Source organism: Pleurodeles waltl, chromosome 7, assembly GCF_031143425.1.
Source record: "Pleurodeles waltl isolate 20211129_DDA chromosome 7, aPleWal1.hap1.20221129, whole genome shotgun sequence".
In the NCBI taxonomy this organism is placed as follows: Eukaryota; Metazoa; Chordata; class Amphibia; order Caudata; family Salamandridae; genus Pleurodeles; species Pleurodeles waltl.
Window position 1 is genome coordinate 968,151,268 of NC_090446.1, and position 22,247 is coordinate 968,173,514.

The window sequence follows — 22,247 nt, forward strand, 5'->3', positions numbered from 1 at the left end:
CAACAAAGGAGCTAGATAGGGCTCTGTGTGGGAGAGGTGTCAACCTCAGTGTGTAAGTTCGAGCTACCCTGGCAGGGACAGCCACTGCCCTTGAGTGCGGCAGACATTCATAATAACATCTGCTGTAAACAAGTGTCCATCACCTGCCCATTCGAGGCTCAGAAGACATCTTTTATTGGCAACCACAGAGCCCCTAGGAGGGCAGTCCTCAAATTAAGTCATCTGCGGTTCGAGGTGTTACAACGGGGCGCTCTGGCTCAGAGGGGCCTGAGTGGTCTTATGCAATCGTCACATTACTCGAGGTGGATCCATTAACCTCTCCTGGTTCATCCGGGGTCATCTTGTAATAGGACCGAATGGACGGTGGCCCCACCAGGAATGCTGTGATGTCCTTGAGGGTCTGCCGCCGGGCCTCCTTAGCCAAATGGAACCCCCAGGGAACATCCTCTTCTTTCTTTTTGGTTGTTGTTAGACCTAACATGCCTTAGCGTGGTCACCCCTAACTTTTTGCCTGCCTCCCTCCACTTTTTGGACTGTTTTTGCTGGCTTTTAGACTCTGCGCACTTTACCACTGCTAAAGTGCATATGCTCTCTCCCTTTAAACATGATAACTTTGGATCATACCCAATTGGACTATTTAATTGACTTATAAGTCCCTAGTAATGTGCACTGTATGTGCCTAGAGCGTGTAGATTAAATGCTACTAGTGGGCCTGCAGCACTGATTGTGCCACCCACTCCAGTAGCCCCTTTACCTTGCCTCAGGCCTACCATTGCAAGGCCTGTGTGTGCAGTCTCACTGCCAATTCGACTTGGCATTTAAAACTACTTGCCAAGCCTAAAACACCCCTTTTTCTACACATAAGTCACCTCTAATGTGTGCCCTAGGTAATCCCTAGAGCAGGGTGCGGTGTGGGTAAAAGGCAGGACATGTACCTATGTAGTTTATATGTCCTGGTAGTGTAAAACTCCTAAATTCGTTTTTACACTACTGTGAGGCCTGCTCCATAGGCTAACATTGGGGCTGCCCTCACACATTGTTGAAGTGGTAGCTGCTGATCTGAAGGGAGTAGGAAGGTCATATTTAGTATGGCCAGAATGGTAATACAAATTCCTGCTGACTGGTTAAGTTGGATTTAATATTACTATTTTAGAAATGCCTTTTTTAGAAAGTGAACATTTCTCTGCACTTAAATCTTTCTGTGCCTTACAATCCACGTCTGGCTAGGTTTAGTTGACAGCTCCTTGTGCATTCACTCAGACACACCCCAAACACAGCGTACTCAGCCTCACTTGCATACATCTGCATTTTGAATGGGTCTTCCTGGGCTGGGAGGGTGGAGGGCCTGCTCTGACACAAAGGACTGCCACACCCCCTACTGGGACTCTGGCAGACATGATTGAACTGAAAGGGGACCTGGTGCACTTCTAAGCCACTCTTTGAAGTGTCCCCCACTTCAAAGGCACATTTGGGTATAAAACAGGGCCTCTGCCCTCCCACCTCAGACACTTGCTGGAGAATAAACCTGAACCAGAACCTGCATCCTGCCAAGAACTGCCTGGCTGCTCAAAGGAATCACCTGACTGCTTTCTACAAAGGACTGCTGCCTTGCTGTTGGCCTGCTGCCTTGCTGAACTCTTGTCTTGCTGCAGAAGTGCTCTCCAAGGGCTTGGATAGAGCTTGCCTCTTGTTTCCTGAAGTCTCAGGACCAAAAAGACTTCTTTCTTTCAACTAGACGCCTTGTGTGCCGAAAACTTTGACGCACAGCTTGCTCCGCGGTGAAAATTTCACCGCACGCCGATCCGGAAAGACGCCGCTCGACCCAGCAAGGAAAATATCGATGCAATGCCTGCGGTGCGACCAGAACTTCGACGCACGGCCTGCCTGGACAACGCCGCCCGACTTCCAGAGAGGAAATCGATGCGACGTCTGCCGTGAGGGAGAAAATTCCACGCACAGCCCACCGGAACGACGCGCAGCCGGGTAATAAGCCCAGGATTCCACGCACAGACCCCGGGACATCTGTTAATCCCGCGAACCACAGAAGGAGACTGTCCGCACGCCGGAAAACGACGCACGTCTTCCCTGTGTGAAAAATAACGATGCAAGTCCATGTGTGAATGGGCGAACCTGACGCACACACCGTTTTTCCACACATCTCCTCCTCTGCGGCCCTTTGCAGAGATTTTCGACTCCAAACCAGGTACTTTGTGCTTGAAAGAGACTTTGTTTGCTTTTTAAAGACTTAAGACACTTCATATCACTTTTCAGTGATATCTTTACAATTTCTTATTGCATCTTTTATCGTTTTGACATACAGATACCCAGATAAATATTATATATTTTTCTAAACACTGTGTGGTGTATTTTTGTGGTGCTATATTGTGTTATTGTATGATTTATTGCACAAATACTTTACACATTGCCTTATAAGTTAAGCCTGACTGCTCAGTGCCAAGCTACCAGAGGGTGGGCACAGGATAATTTGGATTGTGTGTGACTTCCCTGACTAGAGTGAGGGTCCTTGCTTGGACAGGGGGTAGCCTGACTGCCAACCAAAGACCCCATTTCTAACAGTTGTTTAAATTCATAGTCCTGAGAGTCCTGGGTTCCCCGGGGTCCCGATTGGGCTGTGCTGTCATCCACATCCATGCTTTTTGGGGCGTATTAAAAAAGAGAATTGTGCCCTGTGCTCAACCCTAAGACGACCCAGACAAAGTATGGCCTAGGAAACTCCCATTTGGTGGAGCTTATGCTTTACTGCTAGAAACGTGTGCCACTGATTCTGAACTTCCTTATAATATTTAGCGAACACCATAATTTTACTAATGCCCAGTGTAATGTCTCCCTGCTTTTGAGCCTGAGCCAGGATGGAGTCCCTAGCTTTATAGATGGCAGTCTTGCGATGACCACTCACGGTGGTGCACCAGGACGGGGTGGGCGAGGAGGGACCACTTCTGTTTATCTTAAAACTGTATATATCTGCAAGGTATATACATGAGTAGTTAATAATAGTAAATATATACTTACCTATATATACGTACTTTTATGTACTTACAGGATATTGTTTTAGTTAGGATTCTGCAATATTTTGCCATTACAGTATTTTATCACTTTACAATGTGACATACATGCAGGTGGTCACTACAGATAATTCTGCAAGGTGTGGTAATTATTGCGGTTGTATTGGATGTGCTCACTACTGCTACAGTGGTCAAAACCATTAGAACTTAAGGATTATTTTCATTGATCAGAAAAGTAGGTCTCTTTATACTTCAGGTCCTGAAGCTTTATTTTTACATTGGTTTTCAGTGCACGGCAGCAGGAAGCGGCAAGGATCAGCTTGAAAATTCACAGTGAATTGTGCCAGCACACAAAAGAAAAGTATTTTTCTGAAATTCCTCCTCTGTCTGCGAGTATCTTTTTTAAATTTGCCAGGAGTGCATCTTCCGAGGTGAGTGCTTAACATAAAGCCATACAGCTGCAGTACATTTTGTTGTTGAAATTTTCTGCCTAATAATTGTGTGCTTTTTAGCACTGCTCTCCAGTGGATTATGGGATGTGTTAGTAATGTAATGTAACATAACCAGAGAATGCATATTTGAAAGGGTGTACTCCAAAACACTTGATAACAGTTGTGGTAACTTTACCAGTTGTAAGACATTCTGAAGCACAACCAAGAAAACAAAGTGTTTTAAATTAAGTGAGAGACAGCAACTGCCCTAGAGTGGAATGTGCCATCATAGAAAATCTGCACACAAGGCTTTTTAAAAGGCAAAGGAGCATTGGCCTCCCATCAATGACAACACCATTTGATAGAAGTGAACTCCCTCTTCCTTAGTTGAAATATTGCTTAATTGATGCTAGGTAGTCTGTACCTTATAGGTTTGATCTATATGAAATGCACCTAGATAATGTTGAGATTTCTGAATATTGGTTTTTGGATCACTCCGTTTCTATTCTGCAACATTTGGTCTGAGCTGATTACTTTTATTTGAGCAGATGTTAAATGCCAGAAAGGCCTCACACAGGCTATTGTGTTAAACCCATCGACTATCCAGCCCAGGCTCGATTTACTACTTCAGCCTCCCATCAGCTTTGTAGAATTGCTCTGGAATACTTGTAATTCGGATATCTGAACCTACCTAAAACCTGAATAGATATTTTGAAAAGCGATACTAGGTCTTGTGCCAGGTTATCTCATGTTGCTGGCAGGGCCGTTTGCATTTTCCCCCTCCCCCATGTGGCACCAATGCATAACTGAAAGTCTCCAGTATGACAGTATCCAAGGACTGGGCCCTGGCATTGGCAGCTCATTTCTAAGTCAGTGTGGATTTTGAAGTGGTATCAAGGCAGGGTGCGGCCTATGCTAGTGTTTGGCAGTGATAGGGTCACATAAAGTCTAGTGCCCAGTTCAGTTTGGACAGCTCTCGGACTGTGGCTAAGCCAACATACGCCCTTCAGGCCCTAAACCTGCACTCTGTTAGGGAGCCGGTGGAATACAGGACAGGACCCAGGTCTCCTTGGGAGCGCTGGGTTCACTTGCCCCAACCAATCCATGTTTTTCTGTCATTCAGTTTTATGTAGGAAACAAATGAGAGTAAGCCTGGATTGGTGCTGGGAAGGTTAGGGGTCCCTGCGGGACTGCTCTTCCAAGGCAATGTTTGGGAGGCCTAATTAAAAGACTTGGGGCCTAATTACGACCTTGGTGGAGGGGATTACTCCGTCCCAAATGTGACGGATATCCCGTCCGCCGTTTTACACGTTCTATAGGATATAATGGAACCTGTAAAACAGCGGGTGGGATATCCGTCACCTTTGGGTTGGAGTAATCCCCTCCGCCAAGGTCGTAATCAGGCCCTTGATCAGTCACTCTGTGGTTATATTTTAAATCCACACATTGATTGGTGATGTGATGATGATGCTTTCCACCTTTTCCCCTCATGCACAGCACCAGTCATGGCACTGTGCGTGAAGGTGGTGAAGAAAAGCAGTTACTTATTTGTTATGCATCCTGCAGGACCCACACTCCTAACACATGCTTACAGGCCTGGTCGTTTTATCTGGTCAAGACCTTTACTTAGGACTCTGCGCTGCTGCATCATTTTGACAGCCTCCTCACATACACATGGTATTACAGATACCCATGGCCCGTAAAGAAATGCTACTAGTGGGCCTGCAGCATGAATTGTGCCACTCACTTAAGTAGCCCTTTAAAACATGTCTCAGGCCTGCCATTGCAGCCTTTGTGCCGTTTTAAACTGCCATTTTGACCTGCCAAAATAAACATTTTACCTAGCCTAAACCTTGCTTTTTAATACATTTGTCACCCCTAGAGTAGAACCTTAAAAGCCCATAGGGCAGGGTGTGTTGTATTTAAAATGGTGGACATGTGCTTTTAAGTTTCACATGTCCCGGTAGTCAAAAACTCTTGAATTCTTTTTTCACCACTGCAAACCCTACCTCTCCAATCGTATAGCATTGGCTTACCTCATTACATTTAATAACTGATGACTTTTTTGTGGGAGCGGGTAGGAATATAATTTTTGATGTCTGAGGAATTGTAATTTAGAACCCTGTTTGATGATAAAGTCACAATTCTGAAAACTACACGTTTAGAAAGTTGGCATTTTCCTGTCCTAACCATTTGGTGCCTGCAACCTCTTTCCTGGGTCACTTGACTAGATGTGAGTGGCATTTGGCCTTTGAATATTCCTCCTAGACAGTATCACAGTAGAGGGACTGGGTGTTGGCAGGATGAGCCATCCTGACTTGATGAGGGGGGCAGAGCTGTCCCCTGTCACACTTGCACTTCAAAGACACTACCTCAGCTCACATATAAAGAATTTCACTTTAGACTTTTGTGGCTGCACAGAGACTGGAATTTCTTGCCTCTTTGCCCTGGTCCCAAACACCTCTATGGGGGGAAACTTCAGACGCTTTTCTTATTTTAAAGCTAGCACCAGGTATAAAAGTAGGACCCTCAGATTCACTCTTCAGATCAATTCTGGACCTGTGGAAGACTCAGTCCTGCTGCTGGAAGGACTTCCCTACTGCAAGAAGGACTGCCCTGCTGCCTGAGGAAGGAAGACTGGTCCTGCACCTTGAACCCAGAACCACCAGAGTGACCTCAAGGACTATCTGACTAGCCTCCTGTTCTGGGTACAGGTACATAACATGCTCCAGAGAACTGTCCTGCATCTACCCAGCTGCCCAGACTTAATGGGACATGCCTGTGCCCTGCTACTGGCCTCTGCTTGAGTGAGTCCTGATCCCAAAGAATGGCATCCATGTCCAGGACCCTTGGCTAGCATCAGAGTGTAGTCCTTCTGGCCCAATTGTGGGTTTCCTCAGAACTGACGCTGCTCAACACATCTGGATGCATGACCTCAAATCGCAGCCCTCCCAACTCCTCATTGTCACCGACGCAGTGCAGTGCCCCGCATCAAAGACGTAAGGTACAATTCTCAGTGGACTAACCTGGTCCTTGTATCTGGCCCGCACTCCATCTCAGTCGGCCTGAACTTGTAAGTTTGTCCCGGTCTGGCAGGACCAGATAACCTGGTGCTTTGTGCTTTTAGGCGGCATACTTACCTTAAAACTTAGAATTTGCAGATCTTCAATTCTACTTATTCGGTTATTGGTGTTTTGGTGTCAAATAGTAAATGTACTCTATTTTTCAAAAGTGGTGTGGGACTTTTCTTGTGTAGTGTTTTCACTTTGTTACCGTATGTGTGCTGCATAAGTACTGTACACGTTGGCTCTAAGTTAGGCTTAACTGCTTTTATGCCAAGCTACCAGAGGGTTCGGCACAGGTTGCGTTGAGGCACACTCCATAATATAAATATGAAACATTAATTTCTCTTTGTGTGCGGTCCATATACAAGTTCAATGTTTATTTCTCTTTATATAACCGTCTTCTTTGATCTGTAGCAGCCAAACTTCAACTCAGACTCTAGCCAACATGTGTTTCGCCTGTTAGGATGTATCCCATTGACTTCATCAGGGCTGTTTATTGAGAAGTTCCAGAGAGCACAAATGCAAAGTATCTCTCACTCCTTAGTTCCTCATATCTCCGAATTATTCCTTTAATACCCAGATTTAACTTCTGCTATGCTCCACAATTTCAGTTTCTATTTGTCTGATAGATTCCTTGCCCCTTGTTTCAGGGATCTGTCACTAAATTCGTAACCATGAAGAAAAGTGCCACAAGTACTGTAAGGAAATGCATCCTTGGCATGGTTACACCCTGACGTTTTGCCTTTGCTGATGCCAAGTTATGACTTGAAAGTGTGCTGGGATCTGCTAACCAGGCCCCAGCACCAGTGTTCTTTCCCTAAACTGTACTTTTGTCTCCACAATTGGCATAACCCTGGAACCCAGGTAAGTTCCTTGTAACTGGTACCCCTGGTACCAAGGGCCCTGGTGCCAGGGAAGGTCTCTAAGGGCTGCAGCATGTCTTATGCAACCCTGGGGACCCCTCACTCAACACATACACACTGCTTGCCAGCTTGTGTGTGCTGGTGGGGAGAAAATGACTAAGTCGACATGGCACTCCCCTCAGAGTGCCATGCCAACCTCACCGTGCCTATGGCATAGATAAGTCTCCCCTCTAGCAGGCCCTACAGCCCTAAGGCAGGGTGCACTATACCATAGGTGAGGGCATAGGCGCATGAGCACTATGCCCCTACAGTGTCTAAGCAAAACCTTAGACATTGTAAGTGCAGGGTAGCGATAAGAGTATATGGTTTGGGAGTCTGTCAAACACGAACTCCACAAAACCATAATGGCTACACTGAAAACTGGGAAGTTTGGTATCAAACTTCTCAGCACAATAAATGCACACTGATGCCAATGTACATTTTATTGTCAAATACACCCCAGAGGGCATCTTTATAGATGCCCTCTGAAACATACCCGACTTCCAGTGTGGGCTGACTAGTTTTGCCAGCCTGCCACACACCAGACATATTGCTGGCCACATGGAGAGAGTTCCTTTGTCACTCTGTGGCCAGGAACAAAGCCTGTACTGGGTGGAGGTGCTTCTCACCTCCCCCTGCAGGAACTGTAACACCTGGCGGTGAGCCTCAAAGGCTCACCCCCTTTGTTACAGCGCCACATGGCATCCCAGCTAATGGAGATGCCCGCCCCTCCGGCCACTGCCCCCACTTTTGGCGGAAAGGCTGGAGTAGATAATGAGGAAAACAAGGAGGAGTCCCTCCCCAGTCAGGACAGCCCCTAAGGTGTCCTGAGCTGACCCTTACTTTTAGAAATCCTCCATTTGCAGATAAAGGATTCCCCCAATAGGATTAGGGATGTGCCCCCTCCCCACAGGGAGGAGGCACAAAGAGGGTGTAGCCACCCTCAAGGCCAGTAGCCATTGGCCATTGCCCTCCCAGACCTAAACACTCCCCTAAATTCAGTATTTAGGGGCTCCCAGAACCGAGGAAGATAGATTCCTGCAACCTGAAGACGAAGAAGGACTGCTGACCTGAAGCCCTGCAGTGAAGACTGGGACGAAAACTGATTTGGCCCCAGCCCCACTGGCCTGTCTCCCTACTTCGAAGAAAACTGCAACAGCGACGCATCCAACAGGGTCCAGCGACCTCTGAAGCCTCAGAGGACTACCCTGCATCTAAAGGACCAAGAAGCTCCCGAGAACAGCGGCTCTGTTCAAGAAACTGCAACTTTTTGAAACAGAGAAGCAACTTTTAAAGAACACACGTTTCCCGCCGGAAGCGTGAGACTTTACACTCTGCACCCGACGCCCCCGGCTCGACCTGCAGAAAACTCCCACTACAGGGAGGACTCCCCGGCGACTGCGAGCCTGTGAGTAGCCAGAGTTGACCCCCCCCCTGAGCCCCCACAGCGACGCCTGCAGAGGAAATCCAGAGGCTCCCCCTGACCGCGACTGCCTGCTTCAAGAAACCCGACGCCTGGAAACCACACTACACCCGCAGCCCCCAGGACCTGAAGGAACCGAACTCCAGTGCAGGAGTGACCCCCAGGCAACCCTCTGCCTAGCCCAGGTGGTGGCTACCCCGAGGAGCCCCCCCTGTGCCTGCCTGCATCGTTGAAGAGACCCCCCGGGTCTCCCCATTGATTCCTATTGAAAACTCGACGCCTGTTTGCACTCTGCACCCGGCCTCCCCTGTGTCGCTGAGGGTGTACTTTCTGTGCCTGCTTGTGTCCCCCCCGGTGCCCTACAAAGTCCCCCTGGTCTGTCCTCCGAAGTCGTGGGTACTTACCTGCTGGCAGACTGGAACCTGGGCACCCCTATTTCCATTGAAGCCTATGTGTTTTGGGCACCACTTTGGCCTCTGCACCTGACCGGCCCTGAGCTGCTGGTGTGGTAACTTTGGGGTTGCCTTGAACCCCCAACGGTGAGCTACCTTGGACCCAACTTTGAACCCTGTAAGTGTTTTACTTACCTGTGACCTTAACATTTACTTACTTCCCACAGGAACTGTTGATTTTTGCACAGTGTCCACTTTTAAAATAGCTTATTGCCATTTTTGCCAAAACTGTACATGCAATTGTGATTATTCAAAGTTCCTAGAGTACCTGAGTGAAATAGCTTTCATTTAAAGTATTGTTTGTAAATCTTGATCCTGTGGTTCTTAAAATAAACTAAGAAAATATATTTTTCTATATAAAAACCTATTGGCCTGGAGTAAGTCTTTGAGTGTGTGTTCCTCATTTATTGCCTGTGTGTGTACAACAAATGCTTAACACTACCCTCTGATAAGCCTACTGCTCGACCACACTACCACAAAACAGAGCATTAGAATTATCTCTTTTTGCCACTATCTTACCTCTAAGGGGAACCCTTGGACCTTCTGTGCACACTATTTCTTACTTTGAAATAGTATATACAGAGCCAACTTCCGACAAGTACACTCTGTGATGCCGTACTTGTGGCACATTTCTTCATTGTTACGATTTTGAGTTGAAGTTTGGCTGCTACAGGACAAAGAAGACAGTTATATAACGAGAAATATACATTGAACTTGTGTATGGACACACAGAAAGAGAAATTAATGTTTCATATTTATGTTATGGCGTGTGCCTTAATGCATATTTGATGTTTTTAACAATCGCCGATTGTTAAATGTTTGGGGGTTGTTAGTGTGTTCCCCATTAAGAGCTCTGCCTCACAAGAGATTTGAATAAATAAATCTAATTATTGTTACTAAGGGATGTGCGATTGGAAGCGCCAAATTTTCCCCTAAAGCCGCCTGTATTGTGATTCTTTTTTAGTAGGGTTGTAGCTGTTGCTTGATTAGGGTTTTATCCCCCTCAATCAACAACCCACACCAGTTCTGATGGTTCATTTCTGTTGTGCTACGAATCGCCAAGACTAGAACAAGGGTTTGTAGTTCTCTGTGCAACAAGCCTGTAAAGCGAGCAGTGAACTTTGATGGCATGAAGTGTACAATTACATTTCTTCACACATTCGGTGACCTGTCGTCTTGTGCACCTGAAGTCCCCAACTTTTTTGACTCAAATAGCTTTTTAATCTGAACAAGGTATTTACTTTATAAGTAAGAACGGTGGCTTAATGACCAGGGCTACCGACTTTGGATCTGGGGGACCAGGTTCGAGTCCCAGCAACGGCTCAAAATCCTGTAATTCTGAGCAAATCACTTAACCTCCGCCTGCCTTAAAAAAGAAAAAAAGGTAAATCTGACCTTGTGTAATGTTGTGTGACTCCTATGTAAAGTGCTCTAATGCCCTTAGGCCGGGTTTGCACTATTTAAAACTACAAAAATATTAGGAGCTGTACAGTCTTGTAACCTCAGTCAGCATTCTCAGCATCTTATATTAAATGAAAGACAATACTTCCCTTGGACACGGGAGACTGGGAGAACGCCAATGATAATATATTAATCGATGAACAAGCTTGTTCTCTGAGTCAGGGCTTTAAGTGGGATGAAAAAACTTGTGGATCTCCAAAATGGGTATAAGTAGTGGGCACAGCTTAAACATGCAAACAAAATTTCTCTGATACCTGTAGTGTGCCATTCGACTTGTAGTTTGATTCCTCTCTGAGTTTTCTGTTTTTACATCCAGATATATAGCACAGCAGCTGACATATACCTAATACCAGTCAGGACTACCTGCCACTGTCCCCAGCTTACACTTCGAAGTTCTCCAAACATAAGAAATAGTGCCAAGGGCAGAAACTGATTAGTGCGCAAGGCCCCATACATCAAGATGAAGTTGAGTTTAATTGTCAGACATGGTCTACTGTTCAAATATATTAAAAAATCAGGAGACAATGGAAAGGTGTGTCTGAAGATTTTTCATTCGTGCCTGCCAACCTTAATCACAAAACAGCTCTCTATGCAGAGATATAAATGAATCCATCTGTCCAATGGCATAAAAATGTGTGATGTGCTGAGATGCATCAACAGAGGCACAGTGATAAAGTGGCTGACTTGGAAATGGCGAGCTAAACTGCAGGGGAGGTTTGTGCTGCAGATGGAATATGTGGGCAGTCTAGGTACCGGTTTCATTTATCATGAAATAGCATAAAGCAGTGGTTCCCAACCAAAAGTTATAAAGTGTATATAAAATGTACAATTGAACATTTTAAAATGTACTGTAAATATTTAGGAATTTGAAATTGGGTGCTAAAAATTAAATTAGTATCCTCATATTGATTTGTTGGAGCAGTGCAGGTGTACCAGACAGAATATAGTATGGATGATGTGTAGCTTCAATTTAATTTAGAAACGCTCCGACCTTCCTATTAAAATTGAAATTAAAATTAGTATTTTTTATTTATATCTGTTTGCAGATTAAGTAAAACGTTTTATCATTTGTGTATTTGTTTGATGATTGCTTGTTTCTGTATTTTCGATGGCATGTGTGGCTGTAGATACACATGTTTTGCATAAGTCCGCTATCTGGTGTTGGGATCGGAATGTTGTCTTTCAACAAGGAGCATTTATTTGGCCCAAAGGTAAATACCACTTTTGGAAAACTAAAAAAGGACTCTGAAACAGCTAAAGCCATGGGGGCCTTTATTACCTACACCCAACAGGGCTAATTTTCGTAGGCCACAATTTAGGGGTGGTTTCAAAACAGCAACCACAGAACCTTCGACCTCACATCAAAAGCAAGGAACACATTTTTACAACAGAGGTTCCTTTAGAGGATCTTATAGAGGTACAAATAATAGACGGAGAGGTAAAGCATCCGCCTCTAGAGGATCTCCCTCTAGTACAAAACAGTGACTTTTTACAAATCCCCACAGCACATACATCTCATGTGGGAGGAAGACTGCCAAACTTTCATCCCCAATGGTCCAATATCCTCACAGACCAGTGGGTTCTACCAATTATCCAACATGGTTATTGTCTAGAACTCGTTTTCACTCCACCAAATATACCTCCTGGTTTTTACAAACTGTCACATGACCATGTCATTCTCCTAACAGAGGAGGTACAGTCCCTTCTTTTCAGAGGGGCTATAGAACCAGTTCCCCTATCCCAGCAGGGGTTAGGAGTATGTGCACTATACTTCCTCATACCAAAGAAAGACGGTTCTTTAGACCAAATCTAGATCTCAGGCCTCTCAACCTATACATATTTTCATAGCATTTCTATACGGGCACTCTGCAAGATGTTATTCTTCTATTACAACAAGGGGATTGCATGACAGCATTAGATCTCAGAGATGCTTATTTTCACATTCCTATGCGTCCAGTACACCACAAATATTTTTGATTTGTCATTGCGGGAATTATCAATTCAAAGTACTACCATTCGGGTTACAACAGACTGAAGGGTATTCACAAACTGCTTAGCTATTTTAGCTGCATTTCTTAGAAGGCAACAGATCCACGTCTTCCCATACTTGGACAACTGGCTCATAATAAACAATATCATCCAAAAATGCCGGCAACATTTTCAAGACACAGTAAATCTTCTACACAATTTAGGATTTACAATAAACTATCTGAAATCCCATCCTCAACCTTGACAAATATAGCCTTATTTGGGAGCAATTCTGAATACCCATTCAGCATTGGCATATCCAAACCTAGTAAGAATTCAGGCTTTTCAGAATCTCCTGGCTTAATTACAAGAGAATCATACTTACACATTAAAACTAGTGATGCAACTTTTGGGGATAATGGCTTTGTGGATTGCCATTGTTCCCCATGAAGACTACACATGCGTCTACTACAGCAGTGTCTATCTTGTCAGTGGTCTCAGTCACAGGGTCATCTTCAAAATCTAGTGCTGTTGGAGCGCTAGACTCACCGCTCTCTGCAGTGGTGGAATCCCACCAATCTTTCAAAAGTGCGACCCTTTCAGTACCCTGTACCTCTGATCACTCTCACAACAGATGCATCACACATGGGTTGGGGAGCCCACCCCAACAACCTTACTGTACAAGGGAAATGGGATCCCATTCAACAGAATTATCACATCAACTATTTGGAGTTGCTAACAATCTTCCTAGCACTCAAAGCATTCCTGACACAAATCTCTCACAAAGTGGTGTTTAGTCCATACAGACAACATGACAGATATGTGCTGTCTGCAGAAACAGGGGGGGACACACTCATCTCAATTGTCCCTTTTAGCTCAGACAATTTGGAAGTGGGTGATTCACAATTGCATTCAATTACTGCCAAAATATCTCCCAGGAATGGACAATCAGTTTGCAGACCTATCGAGCAGGACGCAGCAACAAGTCCACAAATGGGAAATTCACCCACAAGTACTTCACCAATACTTTTGCCTCTGGGGAACACCAGAAATAGACCTCCTCGCCACCGTAGAAAACTCCAAATACCAAACTTTCACGTCCAGATACCCACACCCTCAGTCCAAGTACAATGCTCTATGGATGATTGGTCTGGGATATTTGCTGACGCTTTTCCACCACTCCCACTCATTCCATTTCTGGTACACAAATTGAAACAAACACCACTCACCGTGAGTAGGAAGTTGGCTCTGTGTATACTATTTCAAAGTTAGAAATAGTGTGCACAGAGTCAAAGGGTTCCTCTTAGAGGTAAGATAGTGGCAAAAAGAGATAATTTTAATGCTCGATTTTGTGGTGATGCACCAGGGACATCATCGCCGCCAGCCGCGTAAAAGCCAGCCAACATCAAGAGCCAGGACACCCACCCTCCAGGTTGAGGACATGGTGTTTGTTAAAGATTGTCATCCTGGCCACAAGTTCAGGACCGCTGTTGAGAAAGACCTGTTGTAAGTCACCCAGATGCAAGAGACCGTGGTCACAGCATCACGCTAGAGTGAGACCATGACCCGGAATGTGTCCTGGTTGAAAAAGGCCCTGTGCACAAATTGCTTGTAAGTGGCTGAATCACAACAAGCCTTTCCCAGATGAGGAATGGAGCCAGGGAAACTGGGCATCAACCAGGCCGGGAACCCTGACCCCACACCGTAAAGAGCCAACCCGTGTGCTGCTGAATCCACACCTTGGACCTTTCAGCAGTGGTTGCCATGAGGGGAGTGAGCCCGGAGCTCAGAAAAACACCACGAGGGCACAACGCATGTCTATGCCACCATACAACAAAAGGCAAAACATTGAACCTCACTGCGTCCTCCAGGGCTATGTATGGAGTACCAGAGCACTCAGTAGAGCAGCTTGGGCTAAGATTCCTGTTGAGAACAAACAGTGGGAGGGCTGTATAGTGCCACCTGGCTTCTGTGTACCAGTTGTGACCACACACACCCCGTCGGCCGGATGCAGCAAGAGGGTATAAATAAAGGGTGGTGATAGGATCGAGACTATGCCCAGAACAGCAAATATTGTGTGGGTGTCCGTGCATTACGCTCTGGTGATCGAGCCCCGGGCCTAGTGGGGTTCAGTACATTATAATGAGTAGGTGTCCTGAGGAGCGGAGAGATCTGCATGGTTGGTAGAAGGAGATGCAACTGTTCAGGTAGGTTGGGCATGAGTTGTGGAGTGCCTTGAATGTCTGAGTGAGGAGTTTGAATTGTGCGCGTTGATGTATTGAAAGCTAGTGTAGTTCCCTGAATTGTGGTGTTATGGGAGTTCTGTGAGTTCAGCTGTTTTCAAATGTGTCTTCATGGTGGCAACCAATATAAAGGCTGCAGAGGTTTTCAGGTGGCACATCAGACATGTCTAAAATTGTGTAGGTATGGTGTATATTCCAGCTGGTTGACCCTGCTTGGTAGTAGTTATTGAGTTTTCTTTTGTTCTCTCATGCTCTCCGGTTAGCGGGCTGTAGGTTAATTTCAGGGTGGTATTTTTGAGCCTTTGTGGTACTAAGAGCTGATTCTGTCTGGGGAACAACATGGTAGGTAAAGGAAAGATGACAGCGCCTCAGTCATGTTTTCATACTGAGCTCTCAAGGCGTGGAGGGGGTTTGGATAATGCTTTTAAGCATCTCTGAATGAAGTTCTGTATCAGCTTCAAGTCAATGAGATGGGGACTTGACAGGACCACCAGCCTAAGTCTTCATTCTAGTTTTTCCTTTCTTTTTTGGTGTTAGGTTTTCTTTGGTTTTGTACATTTGCTATCCACTTCAGGCATTTTAGCAAACAGAGGGAGGCCTCTTGTAATCAGTATTTACCGAGATCACTGGAACATAGCAAATATCGGAGACAGGCAATAGTAGTTCCTCATACTACAGGTCTGGATAAATGGGGAAGTGCTCCTACTGTTATCTGATGCAATTTTCCTTTCGCCCAACAGGACACTTGTGTACTGGCACCGTCAATATTAAAATCCACACTACATGGATGACAGTGGGAGCCGGATTGCCAAAGAACACTCCCCCACACATATATCCGTAGAGTTTATCTTGGGTTTTCTGGGGCAGTGCTTACTTATTTAAACCCCACTCCACACACTGTAAGCACTTGAGTCCTATGGAGGGTGATCTCCCTGTCCCAAGGTACATTCCATACTCTTCTCTCTTTTTGTTTTTTAACTAGTTTTGTATAAAATCAGGTCACTGAATAGCACTATACAATCAAAAAGGAGCCTAGCACAGTTGAAATAATCAGAATTTTTCTGATGCAGTGGAGAAAGGAAAAGGAGAGAAAGAGTTACTGGGAGGGAGATGTTCTAAAGAGGGCTGTTGACCTCATAATTCCAGGAGAACACAGTAACCATGACTTGAATAGTGTGAGGGTTGACCTGTTCATAAAAGTTTGTATAGGATTTAAGGTCGGATGTTTATTTAACTGGTTCTGTGCCTTGGATGAGGTGACCTCGTCCAAGGCACCAGTTCCCATGTGCCTTGGACGAGGTGACCTCGTCCAAGGCACAGGCTCCCCACCCCCTCAAGTCAGGGATGGAAGGGGAAGCCCTTCCCCTCCCACACCCACCCCCACCCCCCCACTTCCCTTTGAAGTCTCTCCAAGCGTTTCAAAAGCTGGATTGCTTGCAATACGGCTTTTGAAACCCCACTAGACACCAGGTTTTTTTTTTTCTTTTTTTGTTCAAATGGACATGGGGGGTATTTTTTAGGAAGGCCTTTTCTGTCCACTAGACACCAGGGATTTTTTGTTTTACAGATGGGGAGCGACCCCTTGGACAAGGGTCGTCGGTCCCCTGGAGGGGAAAATTGTATTTAGGCCATTTCTGCCCCCAGGGGGGCAGAAACCACTAGGCACCAGGGATTTTTTTTTTTGCCGCCAATGTCACGCAGGGGGAGCGACCCCGTGGGCAAGGGTCGCTCCCGGGAGGGGGGGCATTTGTGGGGGCAAATATATTTTAGGCCATTTCTGATCGGCCTATTGTTATTAGAAACCAGGGCACATTTTTTTGTTTGTGTTTTTTTTTGTTTGTTTGTTTTTTTAGAGATGGGGAGCGACCCAATAGGCAAGGGTCGCTCCCCTGGGGGGCAAATTGTATTTAGACCATTTCTGCCCCCCTTGGGGGCAGATTGGCGGATTTTAGGTCAATCTGCCCCCAAGGGGGCAGAAACCACTAGGCACCGGGGATTTTTTTTTTGGCGCCAATGTCACGCAGGGGGAGCGACCCCGTAGGCAAGGGTTGCTCCCGGGGGCGGGGTGGGGGGGGCAAATTTATTTTAGGCCATTTTTGCCCCCAGGGGGGGCAGAAACCTCTAGGCGCCAGGGCAAATTTTTTTTGTGTGTTTTTTTTTTTTTTTTTTTTTTTTTTGTTTTTTTAGAGATGGGGAGCGACCCATTAGGCAAGGGTCGCTCCCCTGGGCGGCAAATTTATTTTAGGCCATTTCTGCCCCCCCTAGGGCCGTCTGAGCTAGAGGCCAAAATCCACAGGTAGGCACTTTGCAAAAAACACCTCTGTTTTCTGTGAAAAAATGTGATGTGTCCACGTTGTGTTTTGGGCCATTTCCTTTTGTGGGCGCTAGGCCTACCCACACAAGTGAGGTACCATTTTTATCGAGAGACTTAGGGGAACACTGGGTGGAGGAAATTTGTGGCTCCTCTCTGATTCCAGAACTTTCTGTCACCAAAATGTGAGGAAAATGTGTTTTTTTTTTAGCCAAAATTTGAGGTTTGCAAAGGATTCTGGGTAACAGAACCTGGTCAGAGCCCCACAAGTCACCCCATCTTGGATTCCCCTAGGTCTCTAGTTTTCAAAAATGCACAGGTTTGGTAGGTTTGGGGCGTTTCCTGTCACGGGCGCTAGGCCTACCCACACAAGTGAGGTATCATTTTTGTTGGGAGACTTGGGGGAACATAGATTAGCAAAACAAGTGTTATTGCCTCTTCTCTTTCTCTACATTCTTTCCTTCCAAATATAAGAGAGTGTGTAAAAAAGACATCTATTTGAGAAATGCCCTGTAATTCACATGCTAGTATGGTCACCCCGGAATTCAGAGGTGTGCAAATAACCACTGCTCCTCAACACCTTATCTTGTGCCCATTTTGGAAATACAAAGGTTTTCTTGATAGCTATTTTTCACTCTTTATATTTCAGCAAATGAATTGCTGTATACCCGGTATAGAATGAAAACGCACGGCAGGGTGCAGCTCATTTATTGGCTCTGGTTAGCTAGGGTTCTTGATGAACTTACAAGCCCTATATATCCCCGCAACCAGAGTTCAGCAGACGTAACGGTATATTGCTTTTGAGAATCTGACATTGCAGGAAAAAGTTACAGAGGAAAATGTAGAGAAAAACTGATGTTTTTTTCACCTCAATTTCAATATTTTTCTTTTTTAGTTGTTATTTTCTGTAGGAAACCCTTGTAGGATCTACACAAATGACCCCTTGCTGAATTCAGAATGTTGTCTACTTTTCAGAAATGTTTAGGTTTCTGGGATCCAGCATTGGTTTCTCGCCCATTTCTGTCACTGACTGGAAGGAGGCCGAAAGCACAAAAAATGGTAAAAATGGGGTATGTCCCAGTAAAATGCCAAATTTGTGTTGAAAAATTGGGTTTTCTGATTCAAGTCTGCCTGTTCCTGAAAGCTGGGAAGCTGGTGATTCTAGCACCGCAAACCCTTTGATGCCATTTTCAGGGAAAAAAACCACAAGCCTTCTTCTGCAGCCACTTTTTCCAATTTTTTGAAAAAAACAAAATGTTCACTGTATTTTGGCTAATTTCTTGGCCTCCTTCAGGGGAACCCACAAAGTCTGGGTACCTCTAGAATCCCTAGAATGTTGAAAAAAAAGGACGCAAATTTGGCTTAGCTAGCTTATGTGGACAAAAAGTTATGAGGGCCTAATCGCAAACTGCCCCAAATAGCCAAAAAAAGGCCTGGCACAGGAGGGGGAAAAGGCCTGGCAGCAAAGGGGTTAAGTAAATGATGTATAGGTGCTTTTAAAGAACTTTTATGAAAGCTAAGATGTCTAATGCTAGTCAAAAGTGAGTGGGTAAAAAGTTCCAGGTGCTTGGGGCGGAACCAGTGAGGGTCTGTTTTAGCCGTAAAGATGATCCCAATTTTGGTGTTTCCTGGTAAAGAGAACTTTTCCTTCTGGATTATCGTGTACCTCCTGATAGAAGCAGTATGTCAACTAGGTAAAAGTATTTGTAATGGTGGAGGGTCTTTTACATAAGGCAAAACATTTTGGGCCAGATGTAGGTAGATATGATTTTGCACCTCGCAAATTGCGAGTCGCAAAATCATATGCAGAATGGTGTCCCTGACACCATCTGCGAATCGCAAGGGGGTCGCGAAGACCCACCTCATTAATATTAATGAGGTGGCTCGCAATTTGCGACCCCCTGGCGATTCCCTGCACTCACAGGGATGGTGGCCTGCTGGAGACAGCAGACCTCCATGTCTGTGACTGCTTTTCTAATAAAGCAGTTTTTTTTTTTGTATTGCAGCCCGTTTTCCTTAAAGGAAAACGAGTTGTAATTCAAAAGAAAAAAATGAAACCATTTGGTTTCATTTTTTCTGAGTAGGCAGTGGTACTATTTTTGGTGACATTCACAAAGGGGAAGGGGTCCTATGGGGACCCCTTCCCCTTTGTGAATGAGTTAGCACCCACTTCACATGGGTGCTAACTGCGAATTGCTTTGCAACCGCGTTCGCGGTCACAAAGCAATTCTGTATCGCGGTGCGAAACGCAAATAGGAAGGGAACACCCCTTCCTATTTGCGAGTCGCATTCCCATTTTGCGAGTCGGTACTGACTCGCAAAATGGGAATGTGCATCGCGATGCCCATTTTGCATGGTGCAAACTGCGGATTTCGCAGTTTGTGCCATGCAAAACGGTTGCTACATCTGGCCCTTTAATCTGTATTGTAGCCTGGAGAGAAAGGCAATGTTCATCTTTTAAGGTTGGAGGTGTGTGGTTGAGTCTTTTTCTTTTTGCGATGACATGTACAGTGGATTGAAGACCTGCTTTTAGCAGGGCTAAAGTGAATGCTGGCAAATCAGCCAGGATTGCATTCCTGAATCTACTGTGAATATCACCAGAGCATGAGCTACTATGTTCAATTGATTGTGAGAGAGTAGGTGTTTTAATGTCTTTAATTTGTGGGGATTTAAGTTGGCAGAATAAGCCAAATTGTTGACATGGGGGATCATGGATTGAGGTTAGTCACTAGTGAAACAAAGTTAAGATTGTCCTGTTGGGGTGTATCCAAACATTTATAGTTGTGTGATTAAAGATGGCTCGATGTTTTTATTGTCTTTTCTGATTTGAGCATATTTCCTTTTTGGGGGGTGTAGTTTTAAGTCCATCTAATTGCGTAGTTTTCTTAGACTGGTCTGTAATACGAGGTGATCATTTATCAATGTAATTTGTATTTATAGCAGTGTGGCATCTGTGTATTGGTGTATTTTGTGCTTCAGTTGTTGAACAAAATTGCTAGAGGTTTGATATATAGGTTGAATAAATTCGGTGAGAGTATGCATCTTTGTGAAATTGAGCATGTTATTTGCAGGGTGAGAAAGAGTGATTACCTATTTTTATTAACTGTGATCTGCCTTTCACAAAGTTCTTGAGCCTACTGGGTACCGTGTCTTTGAAGACTATCATGTATTCAATGGTTTCTAGTAGCACACTGTTGAGCCAACATGTTTGAGGCTGCAGACAAGTTTAGTAGTACCAGAAGGCAGGTTTCACCATCATCCAGTATGCAAAGATTGTTGGACATTACTTATAACATGGCTCATTCCTTGCTGTGTGCCTTTCAGAAGCCTGCCTGAGAAGACACCAATAAGGAGTTCTCATTAATAAAACTGTTAAATTGTAATTCTGTGCATTTCTTCATTATTTTCCCATACAAGGGAGGTTATTAACAGATCTAAATTTGTCCATAATATTTTGGTCTGCACTGGGTTTCTTTCGGATTGGTGATATCTGGCCAGTATTGAGAATGCTGAGGTATATTACTTGTGAGAGGGATGCATTGATTAGGTCAAGCCAAGAAGATGCAAACAAAAGAAAGTGTGCTTTGATTAACTTGGCAGGGATAATGTCTCTAAAGTAAGAAATCGGACAAGTGGCTTACAGATTTTTTAGGTCTTCTAATCAGAGAACCTGGAGTGAGTTGTACGTATAAGAGGATTTTGGAGTTGTGACTGGATCTTGATTTTGTGAGAGGTAGAGTTCTCATTTTATTTGCACAATTCTGTTATCAAAGAAGACAAAAAAAGCATTGTGCCTCTCTATAGATGAATGCGGTTGTCCTCAAAGGGAGTTGTGTTTTGTTGCCTTTTGTGAAATTAAATATTGTCCTGGGTTGGGTTGCTGCTAGGAAAATGTGTTCTTGGATGAATGAGGATTTTTCTTTTTTTAATATCCTGTTTATACTGTTAGTGCATTTTTTAGTTTGAATGTTATTCTGATTGATCTTTATTTCTGCTACTGTGTTTTCCACATGTTGCCTGTCCCTTGAAAGCACGCATAGTATAATTAAATCAACGTTTACATGGTGTGGTTATTGTTGTCTTTAGATTTTTAGGTGCTACTATGTCAGCTAATCTTTCTATGCCGTTGGCATGACTCTGTTGTCATTGCTGTTGATCTTGATTTTTAGAACAAGAGCAAATTGATTGTTCTCTCTGGTGAATTGCTTGATTGTATGTCCCTATATTTTGTCTGATGGTTTAGATGTGTTATAGGTTCATGACTGGTGTGGGATGTGGCATCTTTGACATGCTTTAGGACTCTGTGCACTTTACCATGGCTAACCGGTGCTACAGTGCTTTTGCTCACTCCTTAAACCTGGTAGAATAGGCTTATGCCCAACTGACATATTTAATTTACTAAGTCCGTAGTAAAGTGACACTACCTGTGCCAAGTGCCTATAAATTAAATATGACTAGTGGGCCTGCAGCACTGATTGTGCCACCCACTTAAGTAGCCCTTTAAACATGTATCAGGTCTGCCACTGCAGCCTGTATGTACAGTTTTAAACTGCCATGTCGAAATAAACCTTTTGCCAGGCCTGAAACGTCCTTTTCAATACATATGTCACCCTTAGGGTAGGCCTTGGACAGCCCAGAGGGCAGTGTGCAGTGTATTTAAAAGGTTGCACATGTACCTTTAAGTATTGCATGTCCTGGTAGTGAAAAACACTTACATTTGTTTTTCACTACTGCAAGGCCAATGTCTTCCATAGGATAACATTGGAGTCACCTTATTACATTTAATGAGCTGTAACTTCCAAATGGGGACAGGTGAGCAGTTCATGTTTGGATTTTAAATTACGATTTTTAAAATGCCACTTTTAGAAAGTTGACATTTTGCTGCCTTAGCCATTTAATCCTGCAGCCTGTCACTGGGTCACATGACATGGTGTAGCTGACAGTTGGGCTTTGTGTATTCCTGCTAGA

General features: G+C 44.6%; 1 protein-coding gene across 2 annotated transcripts in view; it reads left to right on the top strand.

Annotated features, from left to right (window-relative positions):
* RNF213 (ring finger protein 213) overlaps positions 1-22,247 on the top strand; it is a 1,978,231-nt gene that overhangs the window by 626,034 nt on the left and 1,329,950 nt on the right. For both annotated transcript variants that reach the window (XM_069199724.1, XM_069199725.1), the window contains exon 12: positions 3,313-3,454. In XM_069199724.1, coding sequence (XP_069055825.1) covers positions 3,313-3,454 — 142 coding nt within the window. The remainder of the gene's footprint in view (positions 1-3,312; positions 3,455-22,247) is intronic.